Source organism: Camelus ferus, chromosome X (assembly GCF_009834535.1).
Source record: "Camelus ferus isolate YT-003-E chromosome X, BCGSAC_Cfer_1.0, whole genome shotgun sequence".
Taxonomy (NCBI): Eukaryota; Metazoa; Chordata; class Mammalia; order Artiodactyla; family Camelidae; genus Camelus; species Camelus ferus.
The window spans coordinates 30,317,428-30,343,116 of NC_045732.1; the positions used below are offsets into that span (position 1 = coordinate 30,317,428).

General features: G+C 34.7%; 1 protein-coding gene across 2 annotated transcripts in view; it reads right to left on the reverse strand.

Moving 5' to 3' along the window:
- LOC102523807 (dystrophin) overlaps positions 1-25,689 on the reverse strand; it is a 647,651-nt gene that overhangs the window by 614,247 nt on the left and 7,715 nt on the right. For both annotated transcript variants that reach the window (XM_032475797.1, XM_032475796.1), the window contains exons 3-4: positions 25,342-25,521; positions 14,194-14,369 (exon numbers count right to left, since the gene is read on the reverse strand). In XM_032475797.1, coding sequence (XP_032331688.1) covers positions 14,194-14,369; positions 25,342-25,521 — 356 coding nt within the window. The remainder of the gene's footprint in view (positions 1-14,193; positions 14,370-25,341; positions 25,522-25,689) is intronic.

Here is a 25,689-nt window from a genome sequence, read left to right on the forward strand (position 1 = left end):
GCAAGAAAATCATCTTAACACAGGTTAATAGAAATAGTCTTTTAAGTGATAGATGAAATCTTGTCATAGTAATAAATCCATGGTCATACAATGTAATATGCTCAAGCTGAAAACCCTGAGCCATTTATTTTAAAATCAAATTTGATGTTTATTTAAAATGATGAAATCAAAAAGAAAAGCTGTATGTGCCCTTGTGAGAAATAAATGTGGGCACTAGAGGGTGCACATTCCCTTTCACAGCGTGTCTGGACCTCAATTTGGCTTCTCTTTTATTTTCTTATCTACATAACGATAACATGGTGACAAATGGATTTTTCATGGGAGATCTCTTACAGAGAAACATAAAATGTCCAAAGATACAGATAAAATGGTGTAAAAAGAACATGTTAGTAAGACACTCTCAGATACACAGTTAAATGCCTTCAGCCATTTAGTACACACATGCACAAAAGTATCCTGAAGTCACAATACAGAGGATTCCCTTGAGAAATGCCTTTGATTTGGGAAGACATGCTTAATCTAAATAATGCAGTAGCATTCTGGATTTTTAAACTCAGGAGCTTTCCCAAAGTTTATTAATTTTACCTCATTTTTGAATGTTAATAAACATGTGGACACTCGTACTCTATAAATCTGCCTATAATTACATTCCTGTACCATCTAGCTTAAGTTGTTTAAAAATGTTAACATTGAATCAAATTCAAAGAAAAAAATAGCATTTTAAACATCTTGTTCATGTCACATGCTTTCATAAGCAAATTATTAACCCATCTCCCATGATAACCACGTAGGCTATTTGTTATGACCTTCATTTTCAAAGATACATCATGAACAGAGAGCTTTAGAATTCTTTATTTTCAATACACAGTGAAGCACGGAGTTAAGATTCAAAACCAGCTTTGTCTGAATCCAAAGATTTCCATTACACTACACTTATCTTCCTTTGTTCCAAATGAAAGGGAAACCATTTTTTAAAATATTAAGGAAAAGTCAACACGAACTTCCTGTTTGTGGCTAGATGTACAGTCTGATGGTTATAACTGCACTATTTTGGACTATATCAGAATTTGACTGGCATCTCTAACATTAGGACATTAATTCTCAACATTATTATTAACCTAAACGATGATACTTAGTTGAATAATTCATACCCTCATGGCATAGTGAAATAGTTACTTTTCCCAATTTATTTTTACTCTGGAATCTTCCTTAATTTCCTAAAATCCCCAACTTTCCAATCTGCTGATGTGTTTTCTGATGTTAGCACTGACTAAGCGTAGATGACAAAGGTTGTTACTTATAACATATAGTAGAGTTAAGACGATGGTTAGCACTAGAAATCTCCCCCTTGGAAAAACAGTTCAATTATATGGGACTCCCATTTATGCCTTGATGCTGAAAAAAGACATCTAACTTTGAAAGATTTTTTTTTTCACTGAAAAAGCTCTTTATTTAAAGATAGCCAAATGCTTATAGAATCTATTAGACTTAGAAGTTGGAACAGCCATGATTTAGGGTAAGTGTCTGGTTTCCATAGACAGACCTCAACAAATTCATAAACAGTCTCAGGGAAGCTTTTATTTTCAGCTAAACAATTTGATGAAATCACATTTAGTTTCTCACTATAGATGATATGACATAGAGTTTAAGAAGGCAGCATCCTGTGCTCGATGGCTGGGTTCACATCCTGACTATACTGCTTTCTGTAAACTATGTGACCTAGAACAAGTCACCTGACCTTTCTGTGACTCGTTGTTCCCTTTGGCAAAGAAGGGCAATAATTTAAAAAACTACTTTATAATACTATTTTAATAGCTGAGCATGTTAATATGTGCAAAATATTTAGAAGAGCGCTTGACATATGGCATAAACCATATACGTTAGGTACTGTGATTAGTGCTTTTCATGATTTTCCTGCTGGATTTAAGTCAGCCCTTGAGCCATCTCTCACCTTCTCCTGTGAGAGCAGAGATACTTGTTTTAGTGTTTTGTTAAGGCCTGATCAAGTAAAAGCCATTCTTGTAACTATAAGAATAAAAACTGCAAAGAAAACTATTAAGACAAAGAAACAAATACTAAAAATTACCAAGAGAAAAATAATGTCATCCATTGCACCCTTTATCACAGGAGTAGGCAAACAATGGTTCGGGGAGAAATTTGGCTCGCCACTCATTTTTGTAAATAAAGTTTTATTGGAACACAGCTACACTCATTCACATATTGCTAATGGTTGCTTTCTCCCTACAGAAGGAGAGTTGAGTACTTGCAAAAGAAATTCTGTGATGCACAAGCCTAAAATAGTGACTGTCTGAATCCTCAGAGAAAAAATTTGCTGACTCCCTTCCTGCTCTATAGAGTAAAACTGAAATGGTCAATCTCTCCTAACACTTATGTGCAGCCAAAACGGTGTGATTCACAGTAGCCATATTGATTTGGCTTTTTTTCAAAAATATGCACTGGCATTCCATGATCAGACTGAAGTCTACACTCCTGTGTAACTATCACTTACATACAGACTTATAGGGCAGCCTGTATCCGAATCATCCTTTTCCCTCACCTTGAGTTCAAAATGCCCTATTCTTTAAGTGTCCAATTAGATGCTAATGTCTCCATGAGCTTTCCATGCTCAACTCTCAAGCAGGAAGTGAGCTTTTCTTTTCTTCCTTATGACTTTTCTAATACTTTCTTGGTACGTCTTCATGACATAGTTTATACTACTAGAATACAAGCTTTCTGAGGGAAGGTCTAAGTATGGTTCTTTGTCGTGGCAACTGGAATGCTTTACAAATCATAGTGACCTATTAAATATTGTTGAATGAATAAGAAAATCAGTAAGGAAACTAATGTTGCTGTCACTACAGTCTTGAAATACTTTGGACTCATATTGACTACATGAGTGTTCAAAGAACTCCTCCATACATGGGGTGGTTCCTTGGACCTTGTGGGAGGCAAGTTAAACATTAAATACTCTCAGTGTGAAAGCTTGCTGAGTTTAAAGGACTTCAATATGCTTTTATGTTGTGGGTCTTTAAAGTTTAAATAACTTCCAGTCAAGGTTCAGAAACTATCTAACGTAATGCAGAAAACCATTTAGATCTGATGTGTACTCACTGCCCCACTGCCACTTCACCAGGATCATGAGTTGTTTCAATCTATCTTCTTCTTTTAATGAGTATCTCTATGAACTTTAGTTAAAACCCAAAGCAAAACTCACTGCTCTACAAAGCCAGTGTCTTACTCAGCTCATGCTGATACAACAAAACACTAGAGAAGAGTGGCTTAAACAATAGATATTTATTTTTCTCACAGTTCTTGAAGCCAGAATTTCAAGATCAAGGTGTCAGCACAGTAATTTTCTGTTAAGAGCTCTTTTCCTGGTTTGTACATGGTCACCTTATCATTGTACCCTCACATAACAGGGAGAAGATAAAACAAGCTCTCCTATGCTTCATCTGATAATGACACTAATCTCATCATGAAGGTCCCACCCTCATGACCTCTTCTAAACCTAATCATCTCCCCAAAACCCCATTTCCAAGTAACATCAAATTGGGGTTAGGACTTCAAGACATGCATGTTGAGGGTGTTAGGCACAATTTAGTCCACAGGAGCCAGACATCATTGTGTATGTCTGTAGTGGCATAATGTGTGTTGATTTATAGAGATATAAGTTTCTTAATAGGGAAGACATCAGAATAAGAATATTCCCAGAAGATGTCAGAATATTTTCTATCATAACATAAATGTGGTGATGGAAAGATACCTCTTCCAAAATAATAATTGGGGACTCAACCTTCTCCTGGGGAGAAGATATATATTCTTACCTAAATAATTATCAAGAGAGACATAGATTTACTATATGATCCAGCAATCCCACTCCTGGGTATATGTCCAGAGGGAACTCAAACTCAAAAGATACATGCACCCCAATGTTCATAGCAGCACTATTATAATAGCCAAGACATGGAAATAACCTAAATGTCCACTGACAAATGACTGGACAAAGAAACTGGTGTGCACACACACTGACACACACAGACACACACACACACAATGGAATATTACTCAGCCATAAAAAAGAATAAAATAATGCCATTTGCAGCAGCACAGATGGACCTGGAGATCATCAGTCTAAGTGAAGTAAGCCAGAAAGAGAAAGAAAAACACCATATGATATATTCATACGTAGAATCTAAAAAAAAAAAAGAGAAGAAAGAAAAAAGAAAAAGAAAAAAGAAGACACTAATGAACTTATCTATAAAACAGAAACAGACATAGTAAACAAACTTATGGTTACCAGGAAGGAGGGGGTGGGAAGGGTAACTTGGGAGTCTGAGATGTGCAAATACTAACTACTATATATAAAACAGATTAAAAAATGTCTTCTGTATATAGCACAGGGAACTATATTCAATATCTTGTAGTTGCCTATAATGAAAAAGAATATGAAAACAATTATATGTATGTATATGTATGACTGAAACATGCTGTACACCAGAAATTGGCACACTGTAACTGACTATACTCCAATTAAAAAAAGAGACACATATAAAAAAATTTCCACAGTATGAGGGCAAATGAGGAAAGCCATATAAATTACATTTTAGAGGTGAAGAAATAGATTCTGAGTGAGATTAAGGGACTTGCTTTAGTCACACAGCTGATGAGTGGAAGCTACAAGGCCAGAATCCATCTCTGTGCAGTCATGGCCCATCTGCTCGCTGGGATCCATTCCCCATGTTTCTCTTGTCCTCTCTGTATCAGAGGGACAAATATTTCCTGCCACTGTTTGCCCTCTGGCTTCCAATTCACTGGTAGAATACTTGAGGATGGAAGGAAGAGAAAAGACAAGTTCCTTCACATTCCACATTTGCTGGCATTTCTAGAGCAGCTTCATCTCCACTTCAGCTTCAGTTTCCTCTGAACGATCTCTCCCTCCATAGGCCCAAGCTCTTGCCTGGCAGTCCTGACACTGCTATTCCCTATTGGAAGGTCCCAACTTTGGGGCTCTAGTATCATCCTCCCTGCATTATTCCTCCAACCCAAGGGATATGAGCAGCTTAATGATGATGTTAGTGTTTTGAGTTGCCTCACTATCCTCTGTACTGCTTCCTAGCTTTTTACCACCTGCTTCACCAATTCCCTGTGTTATGTTTTCTCTCTCTTAAACACCTAGAGTAATTTCTGTATTCCTGACAAGACTGACAAATACCTATTTACTATCCCATGATTATTTACTGAATACCTACAATGTGTTAACTTCTGTGTTAAGTGCTGTAGGTCTAGAGTGGAAAATAAATGCAGCCTGCCCTCAAGGAGTTTACTTGAGATACAAATATGTAAAAACAAAATCATTACAATAAAATTTTACAAGTCTTTTTTTAAACTTAACTTTATTCAAGCATAATGTATGTACAATAAGCTGTATTATTTTTTTAAAAACTTAATTGAAGTATAGTTGATTTATAATGTGTTAGTTTCAGGTGTTCAGCAACATGATTCAGTATATGTGTGTGTGTGTGTGTGTGTGTGTGTGTGTGTGTGTGTGTGTGTGTGTGTGTGTGTGTATATATATATATATATATATATATATATATATATATATATATGTAAGTTTTCAGATTTTTTCCATTATGGGTTATTACAAGATAGTGAATATTTCCTTTGCTATACAGTGGGGCCTTGTTGTTTATCTATTTTATACATAGTAGTGTTTATCTGTTAATCAAAAACCCCTAATCTATCCCTCCCCAACCTCTTTCCCCTTTGGTAACCATAAGTTTGTTTTTTATGTCTGTGAGTCTATTTCTGTTTTGTAAATAAGTTCATTTGTATCACTTTTTTAGATTCCACATATAAGTGATATTATATGATATTTGTCTTTCTCTATCTGACTTACTTCCCTTAGTATGATAATCTCTAGGTCCATCCATGTTGCTGCAAATAACATTATTTCATTCTTTTTATGGCTGAGTAATATTCCATTATATATATATATATATAACACACACATTATATATATTTATATACATACACACACACACACACACACATACACATATATATACATACATACACACACACCATAACTTCTTAATCTACTCATCTGTCAATGGACATTTAGGTGGCTTCCATGTCTTGGCTATTGTAATAGTGTTGCTATAAACATTGGGGTGCATGTATCATTTCAAATTATAGTTTTCTCCAGATATATGCCCAGGAGTGGGATTGACAGATCACATGGTAAGTCTATCTTCACTTTTTTTAGGAACCTCCATACTGTTCTCCATAGCAGCTGCACCAATTTACATTTCCACCAACAGTATAGGAGGGTTCCTTTTCTCCACATCCTCTCCCAGTATTCATTATTTGTAGACTTTTTAATGATGGCCATTCTGACCTTGTGAGGTGATACCTCATTGTAGTTTTGATTTGCATTCCTCTCATAATTAGCGATATTGGGCTTCTTTTCGTGTTTCCATTGGCCATCTGTATGTCTTCTTTGGAGAAATGTCTATCCAAGTGTTTTAATGGAAGTATTAGCAAGGCTGAGAAATGCCTGGGAGGTTAGGTTCCCAGAGAGAGAGAGAGAGAAAGTAGTTAGTTGGGGAAAAGGCATGTGGGAGCTAGAAAAGGGAAAGTCAGGAAAAGAAAACCTTCCATACGGAGAACAGTAAGTACAAAGAAACAAGTTGGAGGGAATATAGAGAATTTGGAGATCAGACAGTGGTTCATTAAAGCTGAGCAGAGGGCAGTGCCACTTGAAATGCAGTTTGTGGGCAGTCTGTAAACTACCTGTAAGTAGTCTCTGACAAGAAAAGTCACGAGAGCATAAATCAAATCAGTCACAAAGCATACAATTTCATTTGATTTTTTGTAACTGCAAAACTTTCTTGAAAGAGGAAGCAGTGCATTGATTTATATGCTGGCTCCAGCTCCTTAGCTCATTGTGTGCTGGTAATAAACAGTTTGCAGACTATTTTGAGTAGCACTAGCATATTAAAAAAAAAAAATGGGTAGGGGAGAAGTGAGTGAACCTGGAGAGTCAGGCAGCCAAAGATCAGAGAGCAATTTCTGTGCCATGCAATTCAAGAATCATGGGCAGAGGAATGATCTAATTAAAACACCATTTTAAGACATCCCTTAGAAGGCTGTGAAGAGTATGGATAAGAAGGGTGAGAGTGGAGGCAGAGAAATCAGTTAAGAATTTCATGCAGAAAACTATCAGAGACTGAACTAGGGGGAAAGCAGCCTGGATGTAAAGGAAGGATGTAAAGAGAATGTAGTAGGCATCCTTGGAGGGTAGCAGCTATCGGGACCATTGTGAATGGCTGCACAGGTTATGCACTGCACAAGTCCAGAAGGTGCTTTTTTTTTAGGAACTATGCGACACTCTCTAACTCTGAGTTGTCTAAACTGCAGAACCTCATTTGTGATTTCTGTTTGAGGTCCAGGTGGAAATGCTTTCCTCCCAAAAAAAAAAAAAAATTGGATGGCACAAATGTGAGCATGGAGAAGGAGGTTAAGCTAGAGACATTAATTTGGAAATCATCAGATATAAATGGCTGATAAAAGCAAGATTATAAGTGATAATGCCCTGGAAAAGAAAGTGTCACGAGAAGAAAATAAAGCCAAAATTTGAGTCTTTTGGGGAACAACATGAAAGGGATAGGGAAGAGGAGACTGAGAAGATACAGTTGAAAAGCCAGGAGGAGAAAAGAAAGAGGAGAGAACAATGTTCAGAAAATGAAAAGGAAGAAAATTTCAAGAAGGAACTAATCACCACTGTCAAGCACAGCACAAAGGTCAAGAAGGATAAGAACTGAAGAGCGACCTTTGGAACTGACAATTAAGGAGTTCTCTGGAGACCTTGCTGAGAGCAGTTTCAGCACTTGATGAAGAATATGAGACGGTGAAAGAAAGAATCAGAAATAAGGGAATAGCAGTAGTTCAGATTTTCTGATTAAAAATCAACTCTTCTCTGCACTCAGCTCTGCTTCTTCTTTTAGATGAATAATTGTGACTCCCATTTGCTTTACTCAGGGAACAAACAAAACTGTATATCATGGTTCTGGGAATATGGCCTTGTCTTCCTCTCTGTGGGTGTCCCTTTGAGCCTTGCATTGTGGAAGAGTACATGTTCATACAACTGCTACAGCTAGACATCCATAACTATGTGTAGCATCTTATAAGGATCAGTTCCCATTACAGTGCATTTCAATTCAAAACATATATTGGGCATCTCCCATACAGAAGGTGCCATAACAGGTCAGGAGTATGATATGGACCCTCGCCCAGGGAAGCTTTGAGTCTAGAGTGTGAAACAGGCGTATGAAAAGATTACTTCACCATACTGCAATAGAGGTGTCACAAGATGCTACATCTTGTGTAGCATCTTATGTGGTATCATTAGCCAAGCCTGGAGAAGATACTTTATACCACTGGGGCCAGTTTGAGGAATGAGAAGCAAGAGTCAGCTCGTAACTAACATGATGCTCTAGTGCACTCATTTCCAAAATTTGGGCCCTGAATCAGCTGCATCAGCATCACCTGGGAACTTGTTAGAAATTAAGATTCTCAGGCACCACTTCAGACCTGCTGAATCAGAAACTCTGGTGGAGATTAGTAATCTGCCTTTTAACAAGTCCTCCAGATGATTCTGATACATGCTGAAGTATGAGACCCACTGTTCTTGTGCAAGGGTTCTCAAACTTTAACCCAGAGAGCCTGTGAAAAGATTCCTGGGCCCATTTGTAAAGTTTCTGATTCAGAAAGTTTGGAGAGCACCCCCCCTAAATCTGCATTTCTAATGAGCCCCCAAGTGACACTGTTGTTTCATGCACTGCACTATGAGTATCACTGTGCTAAGTGCTCTCTGGTCACTCGGCATGCCTTTACAATTAACACTCCTATAGTCTTCAAAATATACTGACTTATTCTTGACTTACTCTATGACAAAATAGCTTTTTGAACCTTCAAATGGATGGTTATCTGTTTTTGGAAAGTCTGGAAGGTTTATACTCTTCACCAAAAATAGCTTCTAAACTGAAATTTGAGTTTGTGACGAAGGTCATTTGACTCTAATACATAAAAAGAAATAGGGCATTGCAACTATATCACTGGAATGGAAATTAGGAGACTCAGCACTAGTCCTCATTTTGCAATGGAAAGCAAGTTATTTAACCTTTCTGGACCTCAATTAACCTGTAACTGTGGACTAGAGTCTGGTTTCCTTAGATAAAAGAAGCAAAGTCTTATTTTTCTATGCCAAGGGGCAAAAAATATTATTACCGAGAGCAACACCCCAAGTATTTTAGGATCAATTTATCACATGGAAAATTTTAAAATTAACCTTTCAATACAGTAATCATGTAGTTAGATTCTAGCTTATAACTTCCAGATTATAATCTGGGAGTCAAAGTTAAAATAAATGTCTAAAATAAAAATAGTTCAGGCATTAATCTCATAAAATTGCAAAAAGAGAGGTCTTATCTAACTTCCTTCCAAGGATGTGACATAAACTAACATCATCCAGGAAGTAGACATAAAAAGAAAAAAACACAATTAATCTGAAAAATAGAAATAGTAAGCAGGGGGGTACCCAGTCAGAGAAGCAAACTTAAGACTGTCTGCTTACCCAGGAGAAGACGAAGAAATTCACTGAATTTAGGTATTTCTAAGTGCCTCTATACTACCCTTGCGGTCAAAGATAACACTAAAGCTGAAAAAGTTATCTTTATTGAGATGGCATTTACTTAAAAAAAGATTTAATTTGCCATTGTTTTCACCTGGATGATACAAAATGTAGAATGCTTTTGTGAAGTCTCTTAAAATAACTGCTACATGATTAGGAACTAATCTTGATAAATCCCAATTACCTAATTGATCTAGTTTTAACCTAGTCTGATAATTATCTATACGTAAAATAACATCACTGAACTGTAGGGATAATTTACTGTTAGAAATAATTACCTTGTGACCCAAGATCTTCAAACACTCTTGTATATATTACTGTAAGGAAGACAATTTATGCAGTAAATATGACAAATGTAGAAACTGCATGATTATTAAGGAATCAACTAAATGTACCTTAGATAATTAAGAAACTACAGTGTGGTACAGAGCTGAATTTAAAATCCCTTAATAGTTTTGAGTAAATAATGATATACTAATGTGTAAAATTAGAATACTAAAGATTATTAGAATGTTCATTTGTTTATTATTAAGAAGAATTCCAGGAAGAATTAGATAGAATTCTTAGATGTTACTGGAAAATAAAATTTTAGTTATCATAATTAATTAGACTGTATTACTCTTTCAACAAATATTTTTTATTTTTCATTTTATGCATGGTACTATATATGGAATCTAAGTAAAATATAAATCTGATAACAAGATTCCTTTATTGTAATTGGTGATGAGAAAACTGTATGTGGGTGACATTAAGGCATATAGCAAAAAGAATGGAATGTAATGTAAATTAATCTTTCCAAGTAGAAAGATCTGGGGGAAGCTAGACACAAAATTGAGAGGAGAAAAATAATGAATATCATAAGAAGGGACTTGTGTTTTATTGCAGAGGAACTGGAGTTATGGGGATCTCAGGTCTGGAGGGTCAGCATAAAAGCAACAATTTAGACATATTAATTTGAGGCAGATTAATCAGAAAAGTCAGTGGAGGGGAGGCAAATCTCGCCACAGTGAGGTATACAGCTTACGTTATGGAGTTGGCAGTTAGAATGATTGGAAAATGACTAAAATGACATTACTTGCCCAATAATATAATGTAGTAATAAATAAAAAGAAAAGAAAATGACAGGAATGGAGAAGTCAGGTGGTGAATTCTATTATGAAGAAGAAGATGATAAGGTAATTTTTGGTTATATATGTTAAGCTTGATGCTTATTATGGGATTTTTTTTCACACTAGTGCATGACCACCATCTCTACCTTGTCCGCCACCATCACCTTCACTATCACCACCACCGCCACCTCCACCACCATCCATCCTAATAGAACAAGAACAATAGCTATTGCATTTACTGAATTCTTACAATCTTACAGGCAACAGCAGTAAATGCTTCTTACTTAATCCTCACACTTAGTGCTTCATAAAGTGAGGATATTGAATTTGAGGTAGAGATATCAGGTAATTTGCTAGGGATCAAAAGCTAGTAATTAAAACAGGCAAATTTCAAACCTGAGTAATTCTGATTCCAAAGTCCATGATTTCTCCAATATTCACTACTCTTTTAGGCACAAAGGCAATGAATTCTAATAACTAAAATATGTGTGCAGTGTGTGAGTAACTAGGTGTGGTTAATTGGAAGCAACAAATGTTTGCAATTGATAAAAATAAAAATTGAAGCACCAGCTGGATGCACAAGTAGAAGTACCCAGATTGTAGCTTTAAAGACAGATATAAAAGTGAAATTTGAGGGAAACAGTCAGATATGGAGCTATGATTTTTTGAAGTCATTCATTTAGAGCCAAACTTGAATCAATGAGTGGAGATAATTCAAATAAAGAAGTAAGATGTATTTATGACCTACTACCATAGGAATGAGGCAAAACGAGGAAAACAAGTCATGGTAGGGGTAGGGCCAGCAGTGTGTCAAAGAAGATGAAAAAGTAAATCATTTTTTAAAAATCAGTATTCAGTTGACTGTCAAGACTACAGTCTTGGCAGTTAAACGCTAGTGGTTTTCACCTGGGACAAGAGGGAAACACTAGCCACCATGATGCTTTCGGTCATGTTTGCATGACGCCTCTATAACTATTACAATATTTCAAGCAAATGCCTTCCTGTAGACAATTATCACATACTGAATTTAATTGCTCCTAAATGTTTGCTCATTGGCTCTCTTTGTTTGGTCTAAATTTTTCAATCTAGAGTCTTAAAGAGTGTCCATGTTACTGTACTGTCCAAATCAGGCCACATTTGAGAGTGTAAGTTGGTGCTTTATATAATTATGTTAGGACAAAAGGTGTAATTTGGGATGATTCAAGCAAACCAAGACACAAGATTACCCTTGTCATTTATCCACTAAAGAAGCATTTTACTACACAGTCCAGGTTCTGTAGTCACGTGACCTCAGCTGAAATCCTGGCTCAGGGACTCTGAAGCTGTGTGTAATAGTAATAATAGCCATTCCTATTTTGTAGGGTTAGTGGGAAGAATAAATGAGCTATGCATAAAAAGCATTTCATCTAGGGCTGAGTATATAATAAAACCCTCAATAATTGTTAGATTTTATTTAAGTAATATATTCTTTATATTCCCAATTGGACATCTCATTCCAGGCACTTACCAAAAGTGCTGAGCACATATGATACAAACAGAATTTAGGAGACAAAGTAGTTTACCACTAGTCAGACTTTCTTGAAAACAAAAATGTATTCAGAACACATTTTTTCCTAACCCAATACATTCTTCAAGCAGGAGCCAAGAATAAGCTTTTAAAGACATAAATTGATATCAATCAACTTGCTCGGCTAATATCTGTATTAGGATAGGGCCCTCAACACGTTAGGAGGGTAAGTCAACTAGGTTTCCATATTGCTCTGCTTGGGAGATTGCTGGAGAGCTGTTAGGTCGTTGCAAAGGATCCATAAATCCATGTGCCCACTAAGCATTGTCTGTAAACTCATTTTCAAGGCATCAAATTAATATCCATGCTATTAAGATTAATAAAAAGCAAATTCATCAAGAGTGTTACTGATTTATTTTTGCTGTCATGTTCTTTCTCTATCAGTAAATGTTAAAATGTGAACTACTGTCATGAGTAGGGTCCTTGGAAGTTACTGTCCCAAATAGAATGCCTATATTCAAAGATATTGAGAATCATTTGATTACAATAAGGCTCAGTAAACTCTTTCTGTAAGGAGCCAGACAGTAAATGTTTTAGGCTCTGTTACAACTACCCAACTGTGCCTTTGTGATGGGAGAGCAACCACAGGCGAGACATACATGAAGGCATCTGACTATGTTTCGATAAAACCTTATTTGTGGACACGGATCTTTGAATCTCAGATCATTTTCCCATGTCACAAAATATTCTTCTATTGATTTTTTTCAACCATTTAAAAATGTGAAAAAAGTTCTTACCTCACGAACCATACAAAAACTGGTAACAGGCTAGATTGAGCCTGCAGGCTTTAGTTTGCTGAGCCCTGGACAAGAGGGTTCATTCACTTAGCCAAGCAGCTTTGTCCAGGGAGAAAGGCCCCATGGTTTACTATGGAATTACGAAAGTAGGTTTTAAGTCATGGATTAACATGGAAGTATTGAAAGTCCCAAATAAGGTACTTGAATAACTTCTCAAGGTGTTTCTTCCTTTGCCTAGAACATCTGACATGCTATTTTTATGTACGTGTTCTTCCCCCGCTTCCCTAGTCCTGTATGTGCAAATTCTAATGTCAAGTGTTCCTTGTGTTCCTAAACATATGCTGCGTATACACATAAGGCAGATTTTCATGTTCTTTCCTAATCTAATTGGAATGAAAATGAACTTGTACCATTTTTATGATTTTCAAGCTAGCCTTTGTATTTACGAAATTATATTCCCAGCATTTTAATATACCTAATGATTTACATAACACCTAACTTATCTACAATGTCTAGTTGAGAATATCCACAAAAAAGATCAGTTAAAAATTCTAACACCTTCAAGATAAGACTTTATAAATGTAAAAGAATAGGAAATCTGTTCTGTAATTACTCCTGATTTAGGATGCGCAGATTGAGACATTATGTTCTCATAAACTAACAGAATGGATCTCGTCTATTATAGGTGTACTTCTTCCTGAAAATGTCCGTTCCATTACTGGAGAAAGGCATTTAATACAAAAGTAGGCACTGAACAAGCAGGCTCTTTATAAGAAAAAAGAAAGAATAGAAACTTTCAGGATAAAATGCATCCATGGCAGTTTATCACTTGTGGTTTCTTCTTTCAATCCAGAAAATAGTATCTCTATTAAGCATACAGCTTTCATCGGGATAGGAACTCCTTGGGAAAATTTTAAAACTTACTTCATAATTTGTCTCACTAATTTAACTGACACTATAGGCACCTGAGGCTTCTGGAAATACTGTTTAAGTAAAAATGCAGCTGTCAAAACAGCTGTAAATGAGTTTTCCTGCTTAACAATTACTCTTTGCTTAAGGATAAAGCCATGAGTAAAATCCTCTCACCTTTTCCTAATTTCAGAATCCACAATAATCTGCCTCTTCTTTTGGGGAGGTGGTGGTGGAAGTTCCTCTTGAGCATGCTTTACCAGGATCTGTTCCCTTGTGGTCACCATAGTTACCGTTTCCATTACAGTTGTCTGTGTTAGTGATGGCTGAGTGGTGGTGACAGCCTGTGAAATCTGCAAGAAGTATTGAAACAGAGGTCACACATTGCTTGAAAGACTTCAATAAAGATTGCTTGGAGTGGTGAAGGAAAATAATGAGAAACTGTTCCTGCTTGTTGGTAAATTGACCTTCAGATCAAAATAGCACCATATTGAACTCAAATCAAATTGTTTTATCTGACTTAAGTTATGTTGACTGAAATCACAAAGGAAAGTAATCTCAAATCCAGAAGTAAACTTAGCACCTCTTCAATTTATTGGTCAAGCTATGGGAAATAAAGGGGGCAAAGGATAAAAACTTAGGATGTCTTTCTGACATTTAATTAGACATGCTGTTTAAAGTGTTCACAATGTGAATGTAAATTTTGCAACTTCATTGCTTGGCACATTGTACATGTTTATTAAATTCTTTTTTGAATGCTTCTTCAGTTATTGTCTTTGGTGATTATTTATAGTCCATAAATTTTTAAACAAAATTATTTGAACTCTATAATAAATGACTTTTTAATCAAATAACTGACATGTCCTTTAAAATTACAATAAAACGTTAACTCAGAGTGCCTACTAGTCCAGAAATACATTTAAGCTGAATGTTATTCAAATGCTAAAAAGAGATTACTCTAGATTGACTTAAATTAGTGAATATGTTAAAATACCTGAGTATCCAAAATTAGCATTCCATTCCTTTTGGTTTAGAATCACACTAACCTTGTGTTTAGGCTTTAAATAGATTTTTTAGCCACAGATCATCACTCTTGGAATAATATGATTTGCGACCTGAGTTGTAAGAGGCCATCACCTTAGTACAGAGGCATTGAGATACCCTCCTGCCTTAACCAATTCTTGGTCTCACAGTCCTCCCATTATTACAAGTGAAAAATTACCTCCTATGATGTTAATCATTACTCTTCCATTAATCAAAATTTTTCAGAAGATCTATTTCCAAGGAGACCAGAATAGGCCTGCATTGGATCCACTTATAATAGGTACTTAATATACACGTAGACAGGGATCTGATTGGGGACAAGATTAGTTTTACTGATTTTCCTGAACTTGCTAAGAGGTACAGAAAGGGTGTGGGGGACCCTTTCCACCTCATACATGATGACTGATTTCCTCAATGGGGGGAAATCAGGGAAGCCTCAGGTATTATTCCAGCTTTCAGATAGCAACTGACATGTAGTACTGAAATTCTGTGTCATGATGTCTTATGCAAAAAATTGCTTTTGACAAACGCAATTTAAAGTGCTACCCTTTGTGCAAACCACATCTTTATATACATCAAGGCCATAGGACTTCCAAATAGCCTAAACAGTTAAGAAAAAAAAAAAAAAGGACATCAAAAAAGAGATACTGAGTTTCTATATGTATTAATTACGGGTTTTATCTTCTCTAAGATCTCCATAGATTGATTATTCAGAATCAATCACTAAGCATCAAATAATAATTATATAATTCATTGACAAGTTATTCCAAAATGAAAGTAGAAGGTAACATAGTTTCAAAAAATGTTTAAGATATAACCTCAGACCTAACTGTACTCAACACAAAATGACAATTACATGATAAAATTCAGTTTACTTTTCACCAAAAATAAAATATAATTTTTAAGTAGGATTCCAAGGGCATTTAATTTTTTCAGAGTACTATTTTTTAACCATAAACAAAGCTTTTTTGTATACAATGATGGCTTAAAGAAAATATCGTTCAGATGGAAAATCTCTACTTTTGTATGTGCAGGCACCAGAATGCAGAGATTCTGAAAACACAAAGTGATTTTTTGCAGTTCTAATGTTATGGAATATTTGTGCTACTGAATATCTGGCTGTGAAATTAAATTCTGAAATGTTACAATATTTTCTCATTGATAATTATCATGAAATTGGATAGATGTCCCTATGGATGGTAAACAGAAAAGACATCTAAGAATATAGCAAACCTTATGAGAAAGAAAAAAAACCAATAATTTTTAACAAAATAATAGTAGATGTGGATCTGTTATTTTCTATACTATAATCATCACTGCACTGTATTTGAAAATACTAGTTCATTTCCTTTGGGATGAATAAAAAACAAAACAACTGTGCAGTGACCCTGTAAATATAGGGTATAATTTGTTATATATAACAAATTAATAATTACGTTAAACACCTACCCTATATAATTAGAATAAAAAACAATTGGTCATGTACTAGATTTCCCCATGGCCTTTAGTTATTGACTGTAAACATTTAATTATGCATTTGAGTCATTAAAAATATAGACAGGAAGGGATTATGGAGGTCATTTAGTATAACCTCCTACTTAGTACAGGATTCACTACTCCCTGAAGCACACAACTCCTTCCTGAGTTTGGCAGCAAATTTTCCCATTGGCAAAGATCTTTACACCTAGTCGAATCCTGCATTATTATGACTTCATTCATTTAAAATTTCTTTTGAATCCTGCACCAACACAGAGTAAGGTGAATACTGTTTCTACCTGACAGTCTTAAACACCAGAAGCTTGATAAGCAGGATTCTGATAAATCTTATTTCCAAGTTCTATAATACCAAGTATTTGCTAGAATTAGATTTAGCCTGACTGGTGCTCCAAAACCTAGGTTTTCTGGCTTTGGACATCACATTCAATTAAGGTAATCTAAAATTGCCTAAGTTATTCAGCAGCTGAATCACAATGTTTCAATTAAATTCCAGCATCTATTCAATATGTATCACTGCAGGATATCCAGAAATGAATACAATGGAATGAATCTCTATTTTCAGGGATCTCACAGTATAGCAGTGAAGGTAACAACGACAAATAATTGTGATACAAGGTGAGTTCCATATGAAAAATACAAGTACGCAAAATAATCACATGCACTGAATATATAGTAATCAAGGAAGTTTCTTTTTATATGTTATAAAACCAAATCTGCCTCAGCCAGTATCTTAACATTTAAATTTATTTCGATGCTATAGGCTGCGTATAACTTCTATCCCTGTTCATAGGATCATTTTTAACAGTAAAATATTGGATAGGTGATGGTTTAAATACATCATAGCACATGCACATGATAAAGTATTGGACATGTTTTAAATATCTTCAATGTTACTGGAAAATGGTTACATCTTAGTACTGACTAAACAATGCAAGATATAAACTACTGGTTATTTTTTTGGCAGAGAAAGCAGATATTTCTATTACGGCCTCTATATTTCTGTATTCTTTCCATTTTCCAGCTTTCTACAATAAGACATTTTCTGCAAAATGTTGTTTTGTTAAGCAGAGAAAAATTTTCAAAACTTTTTTCAAATTGTTTTAAGATTATCATTCTTATGTATCTTTGGAATTATGGAATTATGTCAGCCAAATATATTAAAAATTAAGATATTAGAAAACATGCTAAGAATGACTTAATGTCATCATTAAAATATTGAATAGGGAAGAGTCAAAATTAGAATATATTGTACTTTGAGCTATGTTCAACAAACTTTGAATCTACGTAACTAAACTCATTCAGTCACCTTCTCCATTTTGATTATGAATATTCTGGAAATGACTTTCAAATGTCTTCAATATATTTGCTTTTAAATGCTATTCCCTTGATCTGTCAGTTAACTAGCCAGTAAAAATGGAAAAGAGTTAGTTCAGAATTATTTGTCTTCGGGTTTGGAAACTAGTTCCTCTTACAGTGATTAAAAGTGGAGGTCTCTGAGCTAGGCTCCACAATTCTCAAACACCAGGTCCACAGTTCACATCCTGTAACCTTGGGGTCACGTTGGTTGCCGGCTCAAAGCTTTGATTTCTTTCTTACATATGTAAAATAAGAATGATAATACATCTCTCCCCAGGGTGTTGCAAACAAGGCCAGCTTCATGGGTGTGCAACTTCTGTCATCACCCCTGCCACTCCAAAGGACCCCATACTTGGTTTCATGCTCTGCTGTCACCCTCTTGAAATTCTTAACAATTTTTGAACAAGAATTCCTGTATATTCATTTTCTATTGAGCCTCACAAAATATGTAGCCCTTCCTGGTTGCAAGAACTAACTTATGTCTGAACACAATAAGTGCCCTCTTGATACATACTAGTAATAACCATTAAAAAGTTCAGAGAAAAGTCATGAATTATTCCTTACTAAACCTTCTTACACATAAGGTGACATACGTTAATTTCAAAAAAAAAAAAAAAATCATTTTTCCTATAGTGAGAATAACTGGAAGAGCATTTGCCCAGTATCTTGATAGTTCTAGGGTATACATCTTCTTGCAGTAAGGTTGTATAATTTGGGTAGGTTTAGAAAAGCCAAGCTGTTCTCAAACAATGAAAATCTTTCTTACACATTTCTCTTTCATTTGTTGAAAAATATACATCTGAAGAATATAAAAGAACATACAAAGAAAGGAAGTATTTCTTTTCTACCACTGCATCCAGTTTCTCAGTGGCAACTACTATTTATCACCTGTTCCTACATTTTAAATTAAATTTGTGCTGTTATTTTTCTGTCATTTTAGCCTGTATTCTTAGTTGCTTCTTTTAATTTTCCACTTAATTATTTAAATATTCTTGCTTTGTAAGTTCTTTGGGGTTAGAGATTTCTACTTCTGGCATTGTGAGATATTCTACTATTTGAACATTTTTTACAAACTTACTAAAAGAGATTCAACTTACAGAGAATGAGTTACCTAATTTATCTATTATAACTTTATTATTATCAAAATACTAATATTTACAATAATAACTACCAGTTAAGGAGCTCTTTGCATGTTCCAGGCATTATGCTACGTGCCTGCATTCATTATCTTAAAATACTCAAAATAGTACCTGCAGTAAAATCACAAGAAGTGGTAGCTGTCATTATCTCACAATGGCCCTGATAATAAGTACTAATATATTCCCATTTTATAGATGAGAGGTAAAAATTTCAGGTAGATACAACTTGTAAGTGGCAGAGCAGAGCTATAAATCCAAGTCTGATTGTTTGTTCATCCAACTGATAGTAGCTTCTATACCAGGCTGCTACACATGTTCAGATTTCTGAACGGTGACTTTCCTTAAAGTGGTGTAACCAGGTGTGTGTTTACATACACAACCATACAGATAGTCAGAAGAAGACTGAATATACAGAGAATGGCATAGGACAATCTTTTAATGACCTTTAACTCTTCATAAACTATAATTAATTCTGTGCAAAACCAATCAAATGAAATACACCTGAATTTTAAAAATTACAATCAGGTTGACCACTGTGGATCAAAGCTTTTTGCTGTGTTCTTTATACATATATAACTTTAGCATGATCACTGATTTTTAGTGGGTATGGAGCCATTGCAGTTCCACAGTTTAAAACATACTGCATAATCATAGCAACAGCTTTAGCTGATAATTGGTAGCTGCCCTTAAAACTATCTTGGCAGGCATGGAAGCACAGGGCACAAATATCTGATGGTGTAAGGATTTACAATTCTAAACAACAGAAAGGATTTATACGATGAACTTCATGAGAAACGTGGGGTAAAAGATCAGGTGCTCACGAAGGAAGCTGAGTTATTAATCAAAAGGCTTTAAAACGCTCTATCTCACCAGCAAGTGCAGATGAATTACCAGAGCTAGGTGTAGCACACAAGGAGTGCTCAAGTTCATGAGAGAGGCTTGGTAACTAAATTGTAATATCAATTACCATCCTGTTTTGATAGTAAGGCAATATAACTTCTTGAATAGATACTGACTTTGGAACCATGGGCACCATTAGAGTCAATATTCAAAAGATATCATAAAAGAAGCCATTCTCCTATTTGAAATACATTATATGATAATGAAGAAGATTTATTCTATAAAACTCTGTTTAATTTTATATATTTTGTCCCTCACTTCAAATTCTGTTTCGTACAAATTGTCAGAAAGAGATACATGCTGGCTTCAGGATTCATATTGAACACAAAATTTGAGCAACTGTGTGAAATTTATTTTTTTCTCATCCACCTGACCATCCTCGACACACTACCTGCAAGAAGCAGTTAACCAGGGATGCAGATTATCAAGTATACAGAAAAAAATAAAACCTGTATTTTTTGATGTGTTATTTCATTTATTGTCAGTAGACAACAGATTTATCATACAGATGCTGAATATTTTATCTTCATAGTTTTTTAATTACATCCTCTTGATGAGTGAAATGTAACTACTTCAGAAGTCAGTCCTCTTTGAATAGGAAGAGAATTTTATTTTTATTATCATCTTCCAGCTGACTCTGAGGTTGATATTGCAGAGATATTTGGAATCTCTTCAGTAATTACTCCAGAGTTTTACATAAAATTTCAAGCAAAGAGAAATGTATCATAAACATTCAGCACTGGAAGGATACTACAGAGATCTTCCTAGACCAAACGTTTCATTTTATAAATTAGTAATGAGAGAGTTCAAGAGTTAACTTAGCTCTAGTATCTTAAATTTTCAGTGCCTACAACAATTTATGTTGTTGTAGAAAAATTAATTTACAACACAAAACCAATTGCACTGACACACATGAGGTCCGTCCTCCAACATCTACTTTAGTTGAAGGTACCAAAAGGATACAGTTAATTCCCAAGTTTATTTGAGCTATAACTTGGAAATTTTCTAATCAAACCTTTGACCTAAGCAATTAACCAAAATATTCTCTAAAACTCAAGATGGTTAGTCCATGAATTAAATAAAATAAAAACCTAAAATAATGAGGAAATTTTATTTTAATTCTAGATTTTTTAATAAAACCTTATTTTTTTTTTTTAATTAGCAGCAAGGCTGATCAGACTTAGCTTTCAGGAACCACTGAAAAGGGTTGTCAACTGAAAGGCCTTAGAGTATTTTTAATTAAAATCACTGGCAAAAAGATGCAATGCAAGCCGATTCTAACTATATTTCATGTGTCAGTAGGTCTACAAAGTAATGCTTTGAGAATGGGTACAGTCAGAATGTGCATGTAAGTATTTTATGGAAAATAAAAACAAGGATTTCTGAAAAATGAAAATGAGGGGGAAGGCATAAGTCAGTGGTAGACTGTGTGCTTAGCAAGCTCAAGGTCGCGGGTTCAATCCCCAGTACTTCCATTAAAATAAACAAACAAACAAATAAACAAACCTACCTAATCACCACCCCCCAAAAATTTAAAGAAAATTAAAAATGAGAAAGAACTCAGAAAAGAAAAGCAAATACAGACATTTTCATCTTAATGCATTTGTATCTCTCTATTTGTATTTCTGGAATTATGAAAACCACTAGCTTATTATCTTCAGCCATCTTTTACATTACTCACATCTCTGGCAGGAGTTTTTAAACTCTCAGTACAACCTAAATATTATAGAATACATATATTCACACCCAATGATCATTTTCTCCATTTGGGCATCCATGAATATAGACACAGACATACACAGCATAAACACAAACTTTCATGTTCCAGGGGAGGGGAATTCTGAGTTTAATTTTATCTTTAAGATATTTGTGCTTGTAGTCTAAAACATTGCAAAATGGTCATTAGGAATATAGCAAAATACTGATAAAATGGGAATAAGATCTATAAACTTATGTAAGTTATAGAACATTCCTTATTCCTGGCAAAGAAGAAAATTTACTCTGTTAAAAAAAAAAATCAGAAGACTACATAACTTTTGGACTTATGTAGATGGATATGTTCTTACATCTAAACACCTGATACTAAGTTTAACATAAATTACCATAATAAATTATAAAGCAAATGAAAAATATCCCCTTTCCACAGTATACTATGATTTCAGTTAAATGGAGAAAAGTTATTTCAAATCATTGAAATTATATTTAAGTTTGAAGTATTAACTATAATGTTTCTGACTATTGTATTCCTTAATTATAATCTAAATAAAAATGTGTCCATCAGGGTCACAGCAAATTTCAACAAGCACATTTATTAAAAAATGTGGAGGAAACAAAGGGTCATTTGAGTATTTAAATAAGTCAATCCAGGGTATACTTCATTGGCTCTCTTTTCTCATTTTAAGACTCCATATAGCAAGGGCTATTATCCTTTTTAACTTCTGGAAATAGAAAGTACTTCTATTTTCTGAGGCTCCCTTCTCATCAACTTAAGCATCCTCAGCTTGTGACTAGGTATTATTCAAGCCAAATCTGACTTTGAAATGCAAGAGAGCAGCCCTCACAGTTCATTTTTTTCATGTTTTGATCTCTTGCCATGCTAGTGTTTCATGAGGTCAAAATCCCTCAAAGCCTTGACCTGAATAGCAGTCAAAATTTCAGGCACATGATGTTCTTTATATGAGCACAATCAGCTGCCTTGTCATCTCAGTCACAATTCCTACATCCTACTGGATTTTAACCATTACCAGAACGTTGCTCATTCTTATAACAATCATTTTAAAGTAGTTTTAAGAGACCGAGTGTATCATGTCATTAATAGGACTATTGTTTCCCCTGACAAGCATGCTAGAAAATATACATACAAATGAGCTTTGTTCTTCAAAGTCACAACCTTAACCCCAACAATCTTGGAATTCTTACACTATTTGGATCAAGTTCAATCTGACAGGTGAGAAAGAAAATCAATGGCTTTTTTATTTTTTTAGTTATAAGACACTATTTCTTTGTTCACTCTCTTTATCTCCTTTTAATTCCTCTTTCCCTGGGTACTTTCCTTGTTATATTCCTAAAAGCCCTAAACCCTCCAGCAATGATTTGAATTGGGCCTATGATAGGGCATTTTGGGGAAAAACCCATGAGTAAAAACTGAGGTGTGAGTTTAAGAAAGACTCAAGTTTAGTGTCCTAAAAAGCAACTTGCTCATATAAGTCCATTTACCTGATTCTTGTCTGGTATAGGAGTGTAAAAGAATTTTAAAATAATTTTTTTAAATCATAGTGAACTATAACAAGCCCTCCAGACTCATAAAATAGTATCCTTTGCATATCAAGAGCACCGTTTTTTTTCTCAAAATGCTTTCATGTCTATGGTTTCATTTTATCCTCAGCATATCCCAGTGAGCAAGGAGAGCTGATACATGTTGTAATGTATGTTGGACATCATTTTATAAAGAATTATACAAACCAAAGCTAGTCATGTTTTATCATAGATTTTGAAAAGTTCAAAAATATGAGGTTAAGTAAGTTTCCCTAGGTGATAGTCTCATAACGTTTAGGGCATTAAAAATAAGGCTTCTAAGGTGTTTTTGTTTGTTTTTTACCAACTAGAATAATCAGTAAGATTTTGATTAGATGCACAAAATTCTCATTCCACAGAATATTTAAATACTGCATTGCTAGAAAGGTCTCCATTCTCACCATTTCAGGCAGCAATGAGGAACACCAGAATGTGGGGACTGGCATATGTGCCATTGTCTTAATAATTCTATGTTTTTTTAAAAAAAAATATGTTCTGCAGACTATATCAAAGGTGGCATGTAGATTACTAGCCTACTGGATAAGATTTCCTGAGCAAGTATCTAGGACTCTGAATTTTAATCAATTTCCCAGGTAATTATAATGTAGACTGAAGTTTGGAAAACCACTGCAGATAGTAGAAGTGAATGAGAAGGTATTATTGTTAACAGTTATATCTTCATAAATAATCCTTTCAAAGGAACACATTTCAAAATATCTTTATCACATAATGCCAATCATTCTTAACGTGGTAACTGACCATTTTATAGCAACAATAGTCTATGGAACCAGTGGGTACATATTGGAATGATATCACTGTTGGTTTAAAAAAAATAACATTTTCTAATGTCTCACATATTTACTACATAAATGCCAACAGCAATGCAAAGTATCCATGGTCAGGTCACATATAATAAGAGGAATGATGATCTGGTGGTAAAATCACTATTGGATCAAGTAACCGCTAAAAATATAGTCAATGGAATTTTTATCACTGCCCAATGACTGCATGAAAAATGTCTGTAACTGAGAGTCTTCACATTTTAAATTTTAAATATAAATTTGATTTTAAAAGGAGGATTGAACTGTGATTCAAAATCATATATGTTGGCTAATCATTTTTTCTTAAATTATATCTTTGGAAGCACTACTTCAAATTTCATTTCTTCATCTTTTAACAAATCTTCCCTAAGTGCCATTTATCAGATGTCAAGTCTCAAAAAAAAATTCCCTGCACTGTCTCACAACAGTGCCTAGAGCTATTGAATGTGGCTTTAATAGAGATGTGTGTATGGTGCATTGAGCTATAAACTGTGACCAATTAGCAAAAATTAGCTTCTATAATGCAAAACAATATTGCAGAATATGCTCATACTATTATACATAATGTTAATATTTTGAAAGACTACCCATGACTCTAATACCTAACCATAACAGACAATAAATGTTTCTATTTTTAAAATGCCCCATTTAAAAAAATATGAAAACTTGAAAAATTCTTAACATAAAACTGCATTATGACACTACACGTATAACTTAGGTGTTTTCCTAATCTACAGTATTTGTTAGGGTAACTAACCCACATTCATGATTTTATGAATCAATAGTCTATGGTAGAAAGTCCAATGATTACATCCACACCTGTACTAACTGAAAGAGGTCTTCAGTGAAATCAAAGGACCCTAGCCCTGCTCTCATCACTAACCTTCCTTTAACAACTCACTTTTCCTCCCTAAATTTTACTTTCTCATACGTAAAATGAAGAGGTCAACTAATGGCCCTCACTGTTCCAGGAATCTGTGATTTGGGGTTAGAGTGTGATGACACAGTTCCCTAGCATTTTGTTGACTGCTGTAAGTCACCCAGATCCTCATTCCCATTGAACTGGAAGAGATTACTCTCTAAGACAGTAACTAGGTACTCACTCCTCCACCCCTCCCACATTCTCCAATAACCAAGAGAGCCACGTTTTTACTCAATGAATACTTGGCAAAGACTAATCCAGTGACATCCTTTATAGGATTACAGAATTGCTCTCAATGCAGATTCCAAAAACCTCAAGGATAACTTATCTTAGGTTAATTATTATCACTAACCTGTGCTGAACTCTTTTCAAGTTTTTGGACTAAATTATCCCAGCGCTGGGCAAAGTTGTCTAGCCATGCTTCCATTTTTTGGGCCACTAATGTATTTTTCAGTGTCGAAAGAAGATCTTGGTTGAGTGAGCGGAGTTTGTCCATGGTTTGCTTTTTCTTTTCGAGATCTGTTTTTAAAACCTGTTAAAACAAGGAAGAACACAGACTAAGCCTAGGTTACATTTTATGAAACACTATAGTTCAATTTGCTTTGGCATGTATTTTCTGATTTGTATAGATATGAAAAGATTATAATTGTGCCTTCAAAGGATCAAGAGCCCACAAAAATATACATAGAAAATTATAATC